This window comes from Rousettus aegyptiacus, unplaced genomic scaffold, assembly GCF_014176215.1.
Source record: "Rousettus aegyptiacus isolate mRouAeg1 unplaced genomic scaffold, mRouAeg1.p scaffold_m13_p_15, whole genome shotgun sequence".
Classification (NCBI taxonomy): domain Eukaryota; kingdom Metazoa; phylum Chordata; class Mammalia; order Chiroptera; family Pteropodidae; genus Rousettus; species Rousettus aegyptiacus.
Window position 1 is genome coordinate 18,004,736 of NW_023416290.1, and position 20,352 is coordinate 18,025,087.

At 34.9% G+C, this 20,352-nt stretch overlaps 2 protein-coding genes across 6 annotated transcripts in view; one reads left to right on the forward strand and one right to left on the reverse strand.

Annotated features, from left to right (window-relative positions):
• TGS1 (trimethylguanosine synthase 1) overlaps positions 1 to 5,091 on the reverse strand; it is a 35,462-nt gene extending 30,371 nt beyond the window's left edge. Inside the window, exon 1 of the mRNA XM_016126193.2 lies at positions 4,746 to 5,091. Within this exon, the coding sequence (XP_015981679.2) occupies positions 4,746 to 4,849 (104 nt within the window). The 5' untranslated portion in view covers positions 4,850 to 5,091. The remainder of the gene's footprint in view (positions 1 to 4,745) is intronic.
• A 23-nt stretch (positions 5,092 to 5,114) lies between these two features.
• The window catches only part of TMEM68 (transmembrane protein 68), a 39,649-nt gene continuing 24,411 nt past the window's right edge, over positions 5,115 to 20,352 (forward strand). For 2 of the 5 annotated variants that reach the window (XR_001594581.2, XM_016126196.2), the window contains exons 1-3: positions 5,115 to 5,257; positions 11,720 to 11,764; positions 12,350 to 12,742. Coding sequence is in view for 4 of the 5 variants with exons in the window: in XM_016126196.2 (XP_015981682.1) it covers positions 12,418 to 12,742 (325 nt within the window). In the remaining variant the exon portion in view is untranslated. The remainder of the gene's footprint in view (positions 5,258 to 11,719; positions 11,765 to 12,349; positions 12,743 to 20,352) is intronic. The other 3 variants (XM_016126194.2, XM_016126197.2, XM_016126195.2) reach the window with 2 other exon arrangements.

Consider the following 20,352-nt stretch of genomic DNA (forward strand, 5'->3'; position numbering starts at 1 on the left):
AAAACATTTACTATATACTATGTAGCAAGCATTTATAATTATAACTACTAATAATTCTGGGTATTGAGGGAAGAATCCAATCCTTATGATAAACAATGGAAAGTTCTCTATATTTGCTGTAAGTGAGTATAAAAGTGGAAAGATTTATCGCATATATAAATCCATAGGCAAATCCCCAGTCTACCTGCAAATAGCCCAAATTATCCATAGCTTGACTGGTAAATGAGATATTCATGGTCCAAGCAAAGGTTGTTTAGGCACTAACATAAAATGAAGTTCTTATTTATATATTTTATCAAACTGAAATATAAATCAAGATAAAATAATTCAGTCTCAATGATTTTTAAAAACCGTGAATGGGTAAATTTTTCTTTACATACCTACCTCTAAATTTTTTTCTTTATCTACTAAGATTGGAAATAATATAACCAAAACAAACCTAATGGAACACTTAAAAAAAGGGGAAGGGAGGTTGCTATCATCTTCCTAGTAGTAGACATCATAACTGCCACAATAAGACCACCTGCAAGTAATAGTTAATACTACTTTTCTAATGGAGCTAAGATATATTCAACAACATAAAATTGTATACTCGATATATTTCATATCCTCCTATTTTTTGATACTTTATAAGATGTAAAGTAGGTGATGACTCATAGTGGGAAAGTAATCAGGGGCGAGGGAAAGAAGTATAAATGTGCTTTGGTAGCACATTCTATTTCCTGCCTTTGAGGGGAGGTGTACAAATAATCTTATATAGTATGAAAATCAACTCAATTACGGAGAAGTTACTTGGCACCCATGCTGATGCTAATTTTCTGTTTTCTGCTGCTTGGTACTGATCTTTCAGTTTAATAATATATTATAGAATTTTGCCAACAATCAAATCTGTTTTTAGATTTTAAAACACATCTTTCCCTATGTGGAAAGTCAGGGTTACACTTTCAAGTCTCTGAACTTCCAGCATGTCTCTCACTCCCAGGAACTTCTCAATGCCTCCTGGCAACGATTCCAAGATCTTCAAGCTCCTTTTGTTCTAAAGGGTTATAATTGATCTGAGCATTAAATGACCTAAAGAAAAAAAGCTATTCTTTCCTGTTTATCTATTTTGAACTTAAAATGTAGTTTCTAAAAGTGAAATAGAGCTTCTAAGAATATCTATAATGAAAATGAAGCACACTTTAGTTCAAAAATACTAAATTTAATATAACTGGTTATTTATATGGTAATCGTGTTTTAAATAAAGTTGATTTAATTGAAATCCAGTCACATTGTTTTCAACAGGTATGATATGAGACTTCTCAACTTTTTATGTTTCATAACTTATTAGTCCCTTTCTTTTCTTTTTTCTTCTTGGAAAAGAGGCTTCATGAAGATAGCACTAAGACTCAAATCGGCTGCAGGCTAAGAACTAATTATGTAGCTTTGGCTGGTAACATATGCAAGCTGACTCTTTTTGGCCTGCACATCCAACATACAGCCAAGTACTCTTTTCTAGTGAGCTTGTCACCTGCCCCCAATAGTGCTAGCCTACATGACTTCTGGAGAACGGGCCAATCCATTAGGACAGGCCAAGTCCAGAGGAAGAAGCAGAAAGATACTTATTCAAGTGTGAGAGGTGAAACAGGTGTTCAAGGTTATTACTATTATATCTCAAGGTTACCGATAATCTGATACATAAGATTAGTAACAAGGGAGAGAATGCTAGCTCTTAAATTTTTATGAAAACTCTGTTTCACACTTAGGGCATCTTTTAATAATCTCTAAAAGCATTGAGCACCAAGCAAAATGTTTTCCTGATGCCCCGGTATTTGAAGAATCTACCATTATACTTGCTAAGTGTCCTCTATAAAGCGATCTTTTGAGTTTGATCAGTGTAACTCGCCCCACAGAGTATAATGATTCTGGATGAATATCTGGACCTGGAACACTGAAAGAAGTAAATAAACCTTAACTGCTGAATTGAATTGTAAAGCTGGAGATCAGACCTGCCGGTAGCCACTCCTCTAAGATACTGCTCCTTTAAAAGCCCTAAGAATCTCATCATCATACCTTTAAATACGATAAACATCACCATACCTAAGTCATCTTGTTATCACTGTACCTGAGGCGTGGGTGGGCAAAATACAAGCTGAATAAATGGTTCTTGGAAATTTCTGAAGTAGCAATTTCTCTACTGCAAAAGGACTTAGTTTCAAGAGGTAAAAGGAAAAGGAAATCCTTTCTCAAAGTGCTGAAATGTATTCATAAAAATGTTCTGTGACTTGTTTAAGGCCACATGGCTAATATTGGTAGAGCTGGGCTGTGAAGCTGGTTAGCTATTGTCTCGAAGAACAGTACTATTTTAAATTCTGGCTAAGGGACTTATGGGAAAAAAATATGTCAAATGATTTTTGTGTTCTATATATCAAAAACTAGAGATCACCACCAGACACTGTCACATGGGTATGATCAGAGGTAAATAAAGGCTCTTCAGTTTCTAGAATAGTTCTCTATCTCAACTAAAATACATTTTGTTAAAGTATTTTAATGGGTCACCAGTGTTCTAATGACTTCAGATCACTTAAATACTTTAATTGGAAAAATTCAATAAAATTGTATGTTCTAGACTAATTAGCAGGAAAGTGAAAAGGCTATGGGCATCACACAGACCTCCAGGGCTGCCACTTACCTGGCTGTGTGATTTTTATTTAGGCCATACTGAGACTCAAGTAGAATGCTTAAATGGAAGTGAAAAAGTATGAAGTATAAAATAATTAGTGCCAGGCACTTAGCAAGTCATTAATATGGTAGATTTAAATTTTTTCCCCTAATTACAGTGTATATATTTTAGTCCTCATTTTGCGTGATGATGAAGTAGCTTTTCAATGTACTCTTTCATTAAACATTTGGTGACAGTGTACTTGAGTTTGTCTTCTACCTGTTTCTCAGTTAATCCATCTCTCCTCCTCTTTTAATCTTTAAAAAATGTGTTATTTCTTCAAAGATGGATCCTACTCCAATCCCCTCATAAGTGCTAAATTAATGGCTTCGATTACTATCTATATCTATCTATACTAGAATGGCTGAAATTTTAAAGACCAGCCCAGACTTCTCCAGAGTTCCAAACCAATACATTTAACTATCTATGAGTCTTACCTATGGATATCTTATAGGTATTCCGAAATAAAAATGTACAAAGTTGATTATCTTCTTACTGCTGTACCAAAATGAAAACCCATGGCTCACTAGTCACCCCTATCTCAGTAAAAGGCAGCAATATAAGTCAGAAATCAAGGAGTTATCCTTGACCTAGTCTCTACTTTCCCATTCTCTACCTTTCCTTCATCCCCCCACATCCAATACAATCCCTTAAACTCAACTTCTCTCCTATATGTTCTCCTTTCTCTATTTCCCCTGCCACCAATCCTTATCCAAACCACCAAAATCTGTTGCTAATCTTTAAAAATGTAATGATCATTTAAAAATGATCCAGTCTTCCACAAAATGCTTAATGTTTTAACTCTGCCTACTTCATCGGCCCATCTTTCTTTCCCAGTCATTTTGTTTCGGTTTCATAGGATTTCTTTTGCCTCCACAAGGCTTTGACACAGTTCTGCTAGCAGAATGCTTCCTCCCACAGAAACATACCCCAGTTTATTTCTACTCACCCTTCAGATCTCTTTTCAAATGCTACTTCCTTAAAGAAATCATTGCGATCTGTTAATTTTGCTATCATAGCATCCCATACTTCTCTCCCATTGCACTTACAACTTTAATTAACCAAAAAATTACGTAAGTTGTCTTATCGTTGATCTCTTTTGCTAGAAAGTAGAGATCAGCTATATCTTGTACTCTCAGTATTTCCTAGTACCTAATACAAAGGAGCACAAAAAGTATTCGGTGAATGAATACATGAATACAAAATACGTTCACATTAAATTTAACATAACGTTTAATTTCTTTTCGGATTAATTTTCAGATTACTCTACAAAAATCACATGATGAATGCTAAGAATTCCTTCAAAGTTAAATTCTACTACATTTAGCTATATTAAAAGCATCTCATAAAATTCACTTCCACAGGTTGAATCTAATAATAAGCATGTGAGATAATTATGGTAAATATACTTGTTTTAGAAATGGAAAAAAGATTTAAGTAGCTGAACTCACACATCTAATATAAAGAAAACCATCCCTAAAATACAATTCTTTAGGCAGTTTTTCCCCCATCCACAAACTAGTTTCCTGCTCAGCAATTTTAACCCCCAAAAAATATTTTCCAAAAAATAAAAACAGCTCAAAAACGAATGTAATTATAGTTTAACCTCTTACCTCAGGTAATTACAAGTTCTATTAATGTGCTTGAATAAGTCTTAGGTTTTAAAAAGACGTTAACCAAAACAAGTTACTCGTCTTTTAAACCTTCACCTTGTGATGTCACATCCATTAGAGATTTCATTTAACACTTCACTTTCCCAATTTTTAAATGTCACCTTAATCTCTAAATATATAATGACATATACTAGCTAGCACATTTTTTTTTTCATAACAGCTTACAAAATAAATGTATTCCTTCACGTAACAGCAGTAGGCGACCACTCTGTAAAGTCTGAGGGCTTTTTACCCTTTTTCTTAAACAACACCTTGCCCAAGGGTCAAATACCCTGGCCGTGGTTCCAGGGATCAATTACAACTAGTCTGCAACACGTACATTTCTGGGAAATGGTCATGCTAGAAAGGAAGAGGAACACGTTTTTACTCACTCCAAAAATGCCCTGGAGCAGAGGCAAAGGATCTTACAATCCTCCTCGAGGTCTTCGATAAAGAGAAACATTTCGGCCACTTGGCTCCACTTCTCGCAGCACATGTTACCACCTCGGAGAAAGCCGAGCTGCGGTAAAATGCACGGGTCCGGCCTCCCAGGCCTCCGCTGGGTTACTGGAGACCGAAAGGAGGACTCGCCGGCTCGTCTAGGGGTGATGGGTTAGGAAGGAATCCGGGATCACTCCAGTCTGAAGCGAGTTGCGGCGACCGGAGGAAGCTAGGAAGCCGGCACGGGAAGTAGCTCCGGGAGGCCACAGGAAGGGGCGGGGCGACGGGAAGTGTCACACTCAACGCCTCCCGTGCTGCAGCCGCTTTTTGGCTTTTTCCTCCCCGGCTGCTCGGAAAGTCGGCTGATCGTATTTCAACGCTTCCCTTCGCTGCTGAGCTTCCGAAGAGCTGCCACCGCTGCTCGAGGGCGAGGGCGAGCCTCCTCTGCTCTCTCCCGCCCGAGGTGCGTCGGACCCTGCTTTGGTCTCCCCGCGCTCCTCCTCGTCCGGGGGCGCGTCAGTCTCGCTGGCTGCGCGCCGCCGAGGCCGCGCGTCCGGTCTGCCTGACGGCGCGCGAGTCTCCCGCCGGCACCCGCGGGCTCGGCATCCGGTCAGACCCGGCGTTCGGCTCGGGCACCGGAGTGGACGGGGCCTGGGGCACAACGAGCTCATTCCCTTCGTCTCGCATCTCCCCTCGCGCTCAGAAACCCCCAATTCGGCGGCATGTTTTGCTTCTGAATGGTGGGGCAAAGTCTCCAACCTCACTAGAGGCCCCTGAGTTTGCCCAGTAACCTTTTGATCCTGGGATCTGAATCGACCCTGTTGTGTATAAAAGCTAAAAAGAAATTATGGGGTGATCACGAGAGTGTGTAGTTGGGAGGCTGCATGGGAAGTGGTTAAGAGTGCTCTCGCATCCAGGCAAATCAGGCTTGGAATCCTGGTTTTTGCCCTTTTAACTGTGTGTGACCCCGGCAAGCGACTTAACTTTTCTGAGCATCATTGTGATGATCTGTAAAATAGGGATGCTTACTAGTACTTGTTCTCTAAGGCAGCTGAAAGGACTCAGTGAAATCGTAAATGAAAGGACTAAATCCAACCTCCCATATCTACTATTATTAGTTTGAATGGGTAGGTCCTTTGTACGCGTCTAGTTTGTCTCGGGACCCCGAGTTTGCAGCCTCAAGTGTCCGATTAATAAGAAAAATACTTGTGCACATAACCAGGATGTCGAAAACTGGAACACCACTGCTAGATTTTTAAAAAGCAATTTTTGGTCTGAGTTATTGGTTGAGATTACGCAAGCAGCTTCTTCAAAGAAATTCGTTCAGGTGCAAAGGTTGTTGGAGCAGTGAGTACTTGGTTTGTGCTAATAATGCTGAAATGGCATTTGTATTTGTTTAGAATATTTAAAAACCAAGGTAAAATCCAGACATTTGGAACACTCGCTAGTATTTTGGCTTCATTTACTAGTGAGTGGAGAGATCATTTTCAAATGAAATGTTTATTCGCATATACTGCTGCCTTTGATGACATACGCTCATTTTAGTGACTTGAGAAGATAAGTGCTGCACAGTTAGATACACTGTTGTAGATGTGCAACATTTTTGGGATGAGGATAAGTTAAGACAATACAAATATAACAGTAATTATCAGAGTGGAAGCTTTTGACCAGAAGTTGAAGGGCATTCTAGGATTTAAATAAATAAATAAATGAATAAATAACCTTGAAAGGGTATTTATATCAGAATCTATAGTTTGAAGCTTGAAATCTAAAATATTTTTTAAAAGATTGGAATTCCCAGATGTCTTTTAACTGATAAACTACAGCTTTATTGATTGTTTGAAATAGAGTGCTTATTCACTAAAACTGAGTACTAACACCCCAGTTAAACCATTATTAAATATGCAAAAAGGAAAAGGGAAAATTAATTTATATTTCAGTGAGTATTTCTTTTAATTGGCATTTTCAGCATATCCTTCATGTGGTGGTAAAAGTACTGGTAATGAGTATTTAAAAATTTATTTATTTCATTACGGTTTTGTAGAAAACAGACAGACAAATACAAAAAATCCTGTATTCTGATTTATTAGTTTTTGAAATATTTTGATTTTAAATAGCTATAAAGTCAGTTGTAGTAAATGTTCCTCACCATCAATATCAACGTGGTGAGATTTCAGCTTGTCAATTTTTCTTGCGGTTATATTAGTTACAGATAGGAAAATTAAGGTACCTTATATGTGATGCATAGAACCATATTTTATTGTAGATTTTTTGGATAGGAAATAACATGGAATTTTGGTAACTAAAATATATCTCCTCCCAAACATCTTTTAACAATTACAGTCTTTAGTGGAATAAAATAAGTGGTCAAGAGTCAGGTATAGCCTGTGGTAAATTGCAGCAGGAGAAGGGCCAGGCAGAAGTAGAGGGAACAAGAAATTGCAATTTTAATATTTTCAGCCTTTTTGTCAGAGAGATTAAAGAAAGTGTAATGAAAACAAGAGTAGGCAGTAAGAGAACTAAGTGTCAATTTTGGCTCTTGGATTTTCACTGAATTAATTTAGTAACTGGGCAAGTCAACTTGGCTTTCTGTTTTAAGAAGTTGCATTCATTGAATTCTAACACCATTTTTCTCATTATCAAAAGTAAGCTTTATTCATACTCCTTTGTTTGCTCTCTAGTCGCAAGTTTTAGGGCACTGTTTTGGTCCACATTTTTGTCAAAGATTTGGATGAACACAAGTTCAGATCTATCTGTATTTAGCCCGCATTTGGTAGGTGTTTCATATGTGCCAGGCGTATTCAAAGTGCTTTACTTATGTTTTCTCATATAACTATCAGTTTTGTTCACTCTTAGAATCCCAAGTGTTTTGTATAGTGTCAAACACAAACTACTTGTTTGATAAATATTTGTTGAGTAAGTGAAGTTTTAGCCTAATGCTGTAAGTCTTCTCTGGGCTATCCTCTTTCTTGTATGCTGTATTCTATCCCTCCTGGCCTAGTCAAGGATAAGCCCCAACAATGATCTCCTCTTCTTCATCATCCATTTCTCACTTTCCCACGGATGCATTATCATTGGTATTAAAAACTGCTATATTTTCTTTCATCTTAAAACAACAGCAAACTTGATCTGCATTCCCCTCTAGATACCCATCTCTCAATCCCCTTTTGCAATGGTATTCCTCTGAAGAGTTGTTTATATTTGTTGTTTTCAATTCTTTTACTCCCCCCCCCTTTTTTTTTTTAACTTACCACCTAACTTTCATCTCTAGTTTCAAAATGGTTCTAATTAGGGGTTGTCAGTGCCTCTTTGTTGTAAAAATCCAATGATAGGTTATCATTTCTTATTTTACTAGACCTCTGAGCATCATTTGAAACAGTCGAATACTCCTTTTAGCTACACCTATTACTTTGACATCCAGGTTACCACTGCTAGAATGGGGATGCTGGTTCTTCACTGTCTTTCCAGCTTCTAAAAGGTTGAGTGCCCCAAAGGTCAGTTCTGGAAACTATTTTATATTCACCCTCTAGAAGAATCTTTAGTTTCACAATTTTCAGTACTGTTCATATGTCGCCAGTTCCGCCAATTCCAAGATACATTTCTCTAGCCCTGATCTTGCTAAACTCTGCTTTATCCAGCTGGCTGTTTAACGTCTTCGCTCGGATGTCCAGTAGAATCTTAACATTGTTCAAAACTGAGTTTCTGATCTTCATCCCGCTCCCAAACCTGTTATTCCTACAACTCCATCTTTTCACAAGCAAGCAAATGATGGCAAGCATGATGATGATGATAGCAATACTTATTTATTGCTTATGCAGTGTCTAAGCGCCTGTCTAAGCTTTTTTTTTTTTTTTTCCAAAGAATATTCACAAGTCTTATTAGGTAGATACTGTTATTACTCCCATTTTACAGATGGAGAAGCTCAGGTATAGAGATATTAAGTAACTTGTGTAGGTCACACAGTAAGTGGCAGAACTTCCCAGGATACAAACCTATGTTGCCAAAAAACTGTGTTGTTATCTCAGACTTTTCTCTCTCACATTCTACATCCATTCACCAACATATTCTATTGACTTTATTTTCAAAATATATCCAGAAACTGATCAACTCTTATGACCTTCATTCTGCCACACTTGTCTGAATCACTTTCATCACTCATCTCAATTGTTGCAATAACTTCCCGTTTGTTCCTTGTCTAGTATGTTTTCAACACATAGTCATTTAAAATCCAAGTCAAGCGATCTCACTCTTCCGATGCCTTCGTCATCTACCTTGGATGAAAGCTGGCCTGCAAAGTTCTATGGTGCTGCCTCTCTCTGCCCTTTTCTGACTGCTCTCCCTATACTCTCCCTCAGCTTTCCTGCCTTGCTGCTCCTTGTTTCTAATACTGGTCTTTTAGCCCTGAACTCTCTTCCAAATCCCCACATGGTTTGCTTCCTCACTTCCTCAGCTCTCTGTTCAAATGTACTTTTAGAGAGGCCTTCCCAGACTACCCGGTGTAACATAGTGACTCCCTGCCCCCTCCTACTGCCTTGTCCGCTGTGGATCTCTGTGTTCTTACCATGCTGTATATTTTCCTCTATGGCACAGATGGGTTATTGTACATGCTCCTTTCAATATCAAGATAACTGGACTCAATCACAGGGAGTGACCTGAGTGGTGAAAGGTTATGAGATCAAGATCTGAGGAAATGTTGAAAGGAAAGGAGTCTGACTAGAAATGCAGTTCATGATAGCTGTCCTGAAACTTAAGAGGTCGTAGGATAAAGAGGTTCTACAGTACAGAGCTAGGTCTGGTAGGAAAAGTTTCAGTGAGGTTAAGTATGAGATCTTTTTAGTAGTTTGATGGATGGTTTTGAAGATGAAATAGGATACTTTTTGAGTTTTCTGTTCTGGAAGGGTTTAAATCAAGATCAAGAATGACCATTTGTGGAAGTTTTTGCTTGCAGCACTGGGGCACAGTTAAGGGACTGCTAGATCGCAGAAAGGTTTCCGTGTAACTTCTCTCACTGGATGTCTGCCTATGCACTGCCCCTCTTCCCTTTACTGTGTGTGTTAAGTATGTATAATATAGTATATCAGAATATGGTTAAGGATAAGAAGTGTAGTTCTATTACCAATTTTCATTGGGGGAAGTGCTAAAGAAGGTTTTAAAATCACAAGATTTTATAATCCTATTAAAAAGTAGAAATAAGACTAGATTGTTGGAGGCAATTACATTGAGCAGTAAGGGTCAGCTCATCAAAATGATTGACTTTAAGGTCTAGGAAAAGCTTTTTAACGTATTTGAGAGACTATCTTAAATTTTAATTTATTAACAATATTTGAAAGCTCTTTTTCTTTTGAGATATAATTCACTATAACGTTCAACATTTTAAAATGTGTAACCAGTGGTTTTCCCTGTATTCACAAGGTTGTACAACCATCATTACTGTCTAATTCCAGAACATTTGCATTGCCCCCCAAAGACACCTCTGCTTCCATCAGCAGTCACTTCTCCCAGCCCCTGGGCCACTCCCCCAGCCCCTGGCAACCACTAATCTTTCTGTCCCTGTAGATTAGTATAAATGGAATCATAAAAAAATGTGGCCTTTCGTGTCTTTTTTTTTTTTAACTTAGTATATTGTTTTCAAGGTTCATGAATATTGTAACATGAACTAATACTTCATTCTTTTTCATGGTTGAGTAATGCTCTGTTACATGACATATAGTGCCTTTTATTTGCCCATTCATCAGTCGATGGACATTTGGTTTGTTTCCACTTTTTGACTATTATGAATAATGCTGCTGTCAACATTTGTATACAAATTTTTGTGCGAACATGTGTTTTCAGTCCCCTTGGCTATAGACCTACGAGTAGAATTGCTGGGTCGTATTTTAACTCTGTTTAGCTTTTTGAGGAGCTGCCGAACCGATTTCCACAGTGGCTGCACCATTTTATGTTCCCACCAGCAATGTGTGACGGTTCTAATTTCTCCACGACATCATCAACATTTGTTGTTGTTGTTACTATTATTATTATTATTTTGGTTATAGCCATCCTAGTGGGGACAGCTCTATTTAAAAAATCAAATGTTTTGCTGTATTGCATTCTAAATGCTCAAACATTGGTAAATTATAGTAGCTCGACTCTCTAGATAGATTGATTAGAATGTAACGTAAATAAAGCCCAGGCTTCATGTGTATTACATTCACTTCTATCACCTTGACAGGCCAGGTTTCTCACAAGTAGGTGCTTACAAGGAAATTAGACTAATTCCTACATCTTTGGAAGAACAAGTGCGTGCCCTACAAATAAGCCAGTCAGCAAGATAATCTTGGCATTAAACACAACATATAATTACTTCTGTATTTCTGGCTCTCTCTCCTCCATCCCTTTCTTGTATTTACTTCCTACCTCACCCACAGAGGATTTGAGATCATTTTCATTAAGATTATGTTATATGAACTAATGATAAATTATCTCTAAGAATAGAATCATAACCAGAGAAAATAGGAATGGAAGAAAGAAATCTTATATAGGAGAACGTGATCATAAGGGCTAATATATTTTATCACTGAATTTCATGTTTGACCATCAGCTTATTATCTGGCAAAGTTACTAAAAAAAGACGTAGTTACACATAATTAATTTCATACTTTTCCTTCGAGGAAGCAAGGTTTTTTTATACTTCTGAATTAAATAAAGTCTCAGGTGGGACTTTATATAGTAGAACTGAACAATGTATATAGAGGTGCCCTCACTAAAGTGTTGGTAGTATGAAATATAATTTTTAATTGTGATACACTAGTGTGGGCTGTATTCATATTTGTTACACATTTGTGCATGTCTCTTGCTGTTTTATGAAAATTCTAATTCCAGGTATTAATGATTATCTTTTTTTTTAATCATATTTTTTTCTTCCATTTTATACCATGTTTTCCAGAATACATACAGTCAAGCTTGGGACAAGTTATATAACTAACTTGTGGTAAGTTTTAGTGACTGGTTTAGAAAGTGACATAAACTAATTGTATGGTTATATTTTCAGTCATTTAAGATTAAAGAGAAATTTTAGTAACTATAAGATAAAAATGATATTAATACATTTTTTTTTTACTACATAATGTCAAAGAGCAGAGAGCTTTTCTGTAAATGTGATTTAAAAAGACAGTATCCATAAATGTATGTCGTAATTTTCTAAAGATTTGGGTTACTTTTATTGAGTCAGATATTGATGTTTCTTTTGTGAAGAAGTGTCACCTCAGCATTACCTAGTTTAAGATACAAACGTTTAGTGTGATACACTTAAGATGTAAGTCAGACTATTAAGATCAGTCTGAAATTTTATCAGCTTTATTTTCCTCTCTCAATCTTAGCTTGTGAGTTATTTCAAAAGCTAAACCTGACACACTCCATGAGCAGACAAACGAAACCTTATAATTTTCACATTTAAATCTGCAACAGTCTACTTGTTTTTGATATTAAAAAGTGACTCCATGTAGTGTTTATGTAGATAAAACGTTTAACTTTTTAGCTGTGAAAAGAATAACATGAGATTATTTTTCCCTTCTAGTGGCAGAATTGAAGACCTACATGACAATGAAGAAAGAGACTGAATCTGTCATTTTCACCTAAGGAAAAATGATAGACAAAAATCAAACCTGTGGTATAGGACAGGATTCTCTGCCCTATATGACCTGTCTGATTCACTTATTTGAAGAATGGTTTGGCGTGGAGCAATTGGAGGACTATTTGAATTTTGCAAGCTATCTCTTGTGGGTTTTTACACCACTAATACTTTTAATACTTCCTTACTTTACTATTTTTCTTCTCTACCTTACTATTATTTTCTTACACATTTATAAGAGGAAGAATGTATTAAAAGAAGCCTATTCTCATAATTTATGGGATGGTGCAAGGAAGACGGTGGCAACTCTGTGGGATGGACATGCAGCAGTTTGGCACGGTAAGCAAGATTACTTGGATCTCCATGTGTTGCTGTTTGTGTGTGTGGCACGGAAACTATCATCATTCTATTTTATTGATTGAGAAGATACTGAAAATATACTGGAAGGGATATTTACTATTTCTTGTTATCTGTTTTCATACATTGTGATATGTATGTCTTTCTTAAAATGGGATTTTATACATTACCGTCCATTAAAAAAAGAACTACTCTATAGTGTAGACTTTTACTAAAAGCTAAAATAGAAAAATTTATATTTAAGACATCTGAAAGATTGAAAGACTTTCAAACCACATAGAAAACTGAAAATACTTTAATTATTTAGCATTTATTTCCATTTTGTTCATAATAAATTTGACTTTCTCAGTATTGAAGTTTTTAAAAAATGAATGTTAAATGTAACTTGTATACCAAAATATACCTTTTTTCAATATGATTTATTTCAGAGATTATTATATCTTTCTCAATAAATGAGATAGCAATAAATTTTTCTCCAGAATATTTATTCTTTTCTTTGTTATTTCAGAGAATGTGATGTTCTACATTTAATGACTGGTAGTTCATTTGGCCATCATGCAAATTGCCCTCTCATGGCATATTTTCAAGGACTTGGTATTTTTCTCTACCAATTTTTACCTTATTTGTTGCTCTCTCTTGTTTTGGACTATATGGAAATACAGACAATTCAGTAGGCTTGTAACAGGGATGTGCCTCCTGTATCATTTTGTTGAGCTTCAAAGTGGTTTCACAGACATGGAGGGAAGCACAGATTTTGAAATAGATGCTTGAGGTGGTGAGCACACCATAAGGAATGTAACTGTTGGATCACATTATGTTGTACACCTGAAACTAATATAATATTGTATGTCAACTATACCTTAAAAAAATAAAAGACAAGGATATAGGTCACTGAAGTATAAGGCTACTATTAGCAAAGATCACCAGTGTCATGCTTATTAGGCTAACGTGTTGTCATTTTAATGCTACATACATTCTTACAAATCTTTTTTGAGCACTTGACTATGCCATACACTGTAAAATGCTTAGCATGCATTAATTATTTTAAACTTTATAGCATAATAGACAGATTTTATGTATTACCTCCATTTTACAGTTTTCCCATGAGGAAACAGGAACAGAGAGGTTGCTATTTGCCCAAAGCACACTAGGAAGCTAGAAAGAAGAGCCAGAATGCAGCCTCAGAAATCAGGCTCTAAGGCCTGTGCTTTTGTGATCTGTGTTGTGTGGTAAGTTTGTCCCAGGTTGGGGATTCAGTGCCAAAAGTAGTGGTGTTCAGCAGGTTTGCAAACAGAAATCCTATGTCTTTGATGTATTGAATTCTTAATATTTACTCATTTATACTAATGCTCTTGCTGGTCAATACATACTCATACTCTCTCATGGTTGTTTTACTTGAGGCAAGATGATGCTTTAGCATTCCACGTGTGCGCATCTACAGAGAATGCATCTATGTAGACTGCTATCGTTCATTGTCTTTAAAACAGTGATACAAAAATTCAGTGGCATTGTTTATAACACTCATTGGGAATATATATCTTCCTCTCACATATACACCCCCTATATTTCAGGATAATATACATTGTAAAGAATTTTAATTTATTTATATTCTAGGAGACCTTGTTTAAGTAGCATAAATTCAAGCAGTAAACTTATTTTGTAGCAGAATGTATAATTTGAAAGTATTTTTATTATTTATTTATTGAGGCATTTTAAAATACGCATTTATGACTCAGGAAGTAAGAAAAAAAATATATATACATAGCCTGTTTTAATGTTTTGTTATGATAGCATTTTATTAGGATAAATGGTACTTTTTAAAAAAAGATTTTCTTTACCCTGTTCTTTAGTGACATTTATCAAAGGCATTTGTGTGCATATTTGGATTTCGTATTGGTGTCAAATCAGTTTGAATTCAAGCTCTTTAAAGAATCTTCAAAAGAATTTTTAAACTAATATAAATGTTAAATTATGAAAAGTGTCAAATTAAAATAAATAAAGGAAAACATAGTCACCAAAAATTTACATTGCAATTGAGTTTTGTTAAAATTGTGGTGTGTTTATCATTTTTTATGTGTGGGCAGACTAGTATTTTTCATGTCACTCAGCCTTCTTAGTGACTTCTACTGACTACATAGAACTCTGTAAATCCTATAACTAATTTAGTCAGTTATCTATTTAACTGTCATTTATCTATAATTGTTTACTGTAAGTATCTGTATAAGGATCTATACATTGTTTTCTGATTTGAAGTTAAAATTTATCCTCATACTCTATATAATGTAAATACACTCATTTTTCAGAAGATTTTCTGATTCTTATGTGCGGTACCATATAATGCTTATGCTATCAAGAAACATTAATTTGATGTTTCTTTAAATACCTACATTTCTAGGTAGTTTGCTTGGTGATGATGGATCAGTGAAATCCCTACCCTCAAGTTACTTATCGCCTTTAAACTATAAAAATTTGACTTTCTTTTTTTTTAAATTCCTAGAAAATATGAGTGATGGTTTAAAAAGCTGGACTCTTAATATTTATTTTCCCTGAAAATTATTTTAGGACAGCTGTGAAAGTAATCAGAACCATACCTTTCAGTTTAGGGAAGTAAGTGATATTTTATTTGGCGGTTTTTAATTGTTTGTTTTATCTTATTTTATTGTGTGTATACATATTATTGTGATTTTGTTTTTGTTTTACAAAATAATTTTATTTATTTTCTGAAAATGATAATTATGCTTACCTAACACCAGCATAACCTGTTCACTTCACTGGCAATACAAAATTTTGGAAAAATGGACTGTTTTGATTAAAATGTGTGATCATATGATTATCATTTATATTATATGAGTGATTTTTTTAAAGAAAGGACTATAATAGCAAAAATTCAACTTACTTTTACTTTATATTTTATTATGATTTTTTAAAGAAATGGTTATGTTTTATTCACTAAAAGGGTCTTATCAGTTAAACTATATGTACCAAAATTTTTATGGGAAAATCAACTTGTGGTATTAAGAGAATATCACCTGTCTATTTCTGTTGGGTGAAAGTTTCCTTTATCGTCCTCTCTATTTCCTGCAGTGAAAGACTCCTCAGTCTGACTGTCTGAATTCAAAACCGGGCTCTCCCCAGTGTCTGGCTGGGTGACCTTTGCAGGTTATCTGACATCTTTTACTCCTTTCCCCTTTCTTCCTTTTCTCTTCCTTCTTTCCTTGCCCCTTACTCTCTTACTCCTCCTCCTTCCTTTCGTAACAATTATGATTTTTAAAAACTTCATTTTGAAAAAAAAAAACCCAGAAAAGTTGCTAAAATGGTCCTGAGAGGTTCTGTTTTCATCCAGCTTTCCCTAATGTTATATAACCATTTCTCAAATTATCAAATTTATCAATGGTACAGTGGTATTAACTAAACTATAGATCTTATTCAAATCTTACCAGTTTACTCACTAGTATCTTTTTACCAGGATCCAAATATTGCATTTAATTGTTAAGTCTCTTCCAACCTATGGGGGTTATTAATTTTTTATTTGTTCGTTTTGGTCTTTTGACCTTCACTTTTTTAGAGAATACTACTCAGTTATTTTATAGACTATCTCTCAATTTAGATCTGATGTTTTTCATAATTAGATTGAAGTTATACATTTTTGACAAGAATACCACAAAACATGATGTGTTTCTTCTCAAATGCCTTAGATCAGAGGTTCTTGATGTTAATATGTCTTATTACTGGTGACAGTAACTTTGAACATGTGCTTAAAGAGGTGTCTGCCAGGTTTCTCTGCCATTAAGTTGCTATTGTTTATTTTTTAATTGATAAATATCTTGGAACTACTTTAAAACTATGTAAATAACCCTTCTCAAATGAGATGCTTAACTTTACTGAACCTTATTTTCCTTTTCTTTAAAATGGATTGTTGTAAGGATTTAGTGAAATTTCATGTAAAGTATTTAGCATAATTTCTATTACATGCTAAATGTTCAATACAGTCATGCGCTGCTTAATGACGATATATATATGTTGTGAGAAATACATTATTAGGTGATTTCATCATTGTGTGAACATTATAGAGTGTACTTAGGCAAACCTAGATGGTATGGCCTACTACACCCTTAGGATATATCTATATGGCATTGTAACCTGTTGCTCCTAGGCTACAACCCTGTACAGCAGATTACTCTGTAAAACAACAATGAGTTTAAATCAACCACAAGAGAAAATGTTGAAATTAAGAGACATGATAAACACGAAATATATGAGGCTTATGCCAGCGGAACATGGCATATTGTTTTACAGCAGACTTTTTAAATAAGTAGAGTATACTCTAAAATAATGATAAGAAGTTAGTATGGTAAATATATAAACCAGTATCATATTCATTTATTATTATCAAGTATTATGTACTGTACATAATTGCATGTGCCTAATTTTTATATGACTGGGAGTGCAGTAGGTTCGTTTACACCAGCATCACCACAAACATGGGAATAATGTGTTGTGCTGTGACATGATGAGTATATCGTCACTAGGCAATAGGACTTTTTCAGCTCCATTATAATCTTATGGGACAACTATCATATATGTGGTCCGTTGTTGACTGAAATGTCATTATGCAGCACATGTTTGTAAATGTTAGCTATCATAATTATAGAGCATCTTTCTCTAATACTATGGAAGGCCCTAAAATACATCATATGTTTCTTGATCATTGTTAAGTTCAATTCAAAATACTATATTCAAGGTCCCTACTATTTTAAAATATAGTTTTATTCTATCAAATTTTTGCCTATTTTTCTTTGTTTAAGAAACATATTTTGCCACCTAGTTACATATATGTGTATAGTGTTTCACCAAAAAGTAAATATATTTTGTATGTATGATCTACTCTATTTTCTAGTCTACTCTCTTTTATTTAAAAAGGAAAATGTTGGTCATAACTCACTAAAGTGATTTCACAATTCACTAATAGGTTGTAACCAGCATTCGAAGTATCACAGGTGAAGGTTAGCATGGACATACCTGTAGTAGGAGCTGTGATGTGGGGCAGAACACAGACTTTGGAGTTAGATGTGGGTTTTCATCCTGGTCTCACCACTGTGTGACCTTGAGTAGGTTATATGGAATTTACTCACTTAAGTGTCCTCATCAGTTTATAGTTTCTGTGAGGACTAACCGAGAACAGTTGTTATGGGCAAAAATAAAAGCACTATTCAGAGAGGAGGTAGCTTTTGAATAAGGCTTTGACAAATGAGTAGGAACACTATTTGATTAAATATTTCACACCACTGTATTTAAAAACTAAATAAGATGGACAGTTTTGTAGGAGAATAGAAATTATCAAAATTGATTTACGAAGAAGAGAGAAACAGAAAAGACCACTAATCAATCATAAAATTAATGGGAACGAAGGACCAGGAGTCCGCAAGTTATATCAAACTTTTAAGAAACAAGTTAACATCTTAAACTGTTTCAGTGTGTAGAAAAAAATGTGGAGCTACATTTATTTGGCAAGGCAAGGATACCTTGCTAAGGAAAGCACACCCAAAAAGGAGATTTGTAGGTCAATCTCATAGGAAATAATTTTACATAATTTAATATTTATGAAACAAATCTTAGCAAGTGATGACTGAGAAATTCTGCCTTGACTAATAAAGGGAATGTGTCAGAAATCTTCAAAAAACATGATCCATAATGGAGAAGTAGAGAAGTAGTAAAGGAATTCCAGTAAGTATGGAACAGGACAAGGATGTTCTCACCACTACTATAACATTGTTTTGGAGGTTCCAGAAATAAGTATAAAGAATAGAAAAAGGAGACACCCGAAAGAACCGAGCGAGTCAACTACAGCCTTATCAGTACTAATAAGATTGGTTAGCAAAAAAAAGAATGGGCACAAAATTAGTAACCACTCATGCATATACCACTAATAATCATTTTAAAAAAGGAAAATAAAAATTCTATTTAAGATTAAATTTAACAAAAAAATGTAAGAACTTTATGGTGAAAGTGTATAGAGAAGAGTTGAGAAAGCAGAAAGTCTAAAAGTTATGAATCTTACTTTTGCCATTCAACAATGTATCTTGGAGATCTTGACAGGCATATGTAATGATCATATTCTTCTTAATGGCTATAAAGTACTTCATAATAAATTCCTATCACAGTTAAGATGTCACCATATAGCCCACACATTATCGTCACTTTATAGGCCACACTCCTAGTTCATTCAATTCTGATATTTTTATGCAACTTCTAAAATTCTTATAGAAGAGTAAATAAGCAAGAATAATACCAAAACAAAAGAGGAAGTATTTTCTTTATCGTATTAAAAAACATTAACATCTTTAATAATTAAAATTCGGGTATTGGTATAGGGAAAGATTATCACAAATAGATTAAACAGGTTAAAAAGTCCAGAAACATGTGAATTTAGTAAATGATAAAGTAGTTTTCCAGATCAGCAGGAAAAGACAAAATCTATTCAAAAAAGACAACTAAAAGATGTGTGAGAAGATGGGTCACATTAGCACAAGTCATTTATGACAGAAAATACTAAATTAGTATAAAATGAATCCAACTTAAAAAAGGACCAAACAAATGGCCAATAAGTATAACATGCATAAGCCCACTAGTAATTAGGAAAATGTGAATTAAAACAATATCAAGATACATTTTTACTCAAAAGATTGGCAAAAATTACAAAATTAGATAACATTAAAGGATGAGAATGGAGAAATGGGAACTCTCAATCAATGCATGTGAGAAAGTATTGTACAGCCAGTCAGGAGGACAATTTGGTGGTAGTATTTAAAATGGGAGCATTGTACGACCAATAGCTGCCCTTCTTAGTACCTATTCTAGTGATATAGTTACATGTTCAGACAACAAGGATGCATATAAGGGATGTTCATTGCAGTGATATTGGAGAAAAATTGGAAACAATCCAGTTGTCCCTGAATAGAAATGGCTCAATTAACTGTAATAGGAATTTATTACAGAATACTTTATAGCCATTAAGAAGAATATGATCACTACATATGCCTGTCAGGATCTCCCAAGATACACTGTTGAACAGAAAAAGTAAGATTCATAACTTTTAACAGTAGGGTAGCATTTATGTTAACATATACCAGTACTAAATAAAATGCAGGGTGGATTCAGGACTACATGAGTCATTTGTGGGTAAGAAGTATGTTGAATGATGAACCTGGAAAGCTAGACTGAACCTAGGTTTTGGAGGACCTTGAATGCTATGCTCAGGCATTTGGACTTTTTAGGTAGCTTAGTTTATTTGCTTTCTCAAGGAAGACCTAAAAGGATGCATTGTCAATTTACCATAATGTGTAGATAAATATCATTAAATTTAATTTTTAATAGCATTCTTTTGAGTTCATTTGAAATATTACTAAGTAGTTTATTTCTTTAATACTAGAATCACAGCACACTTAATCTTTTTGGTAAAGATATAATTTAAAATGAATTTCCTGAAGTAAAATTTATATTGAAATCTTACTGTTTGAATGCTTGTTTCTTAGCGTAACAGGAATAAAAACTTAAGGAAAAAACTAACAGTTTCAGATTTTCATTCCTTAGAT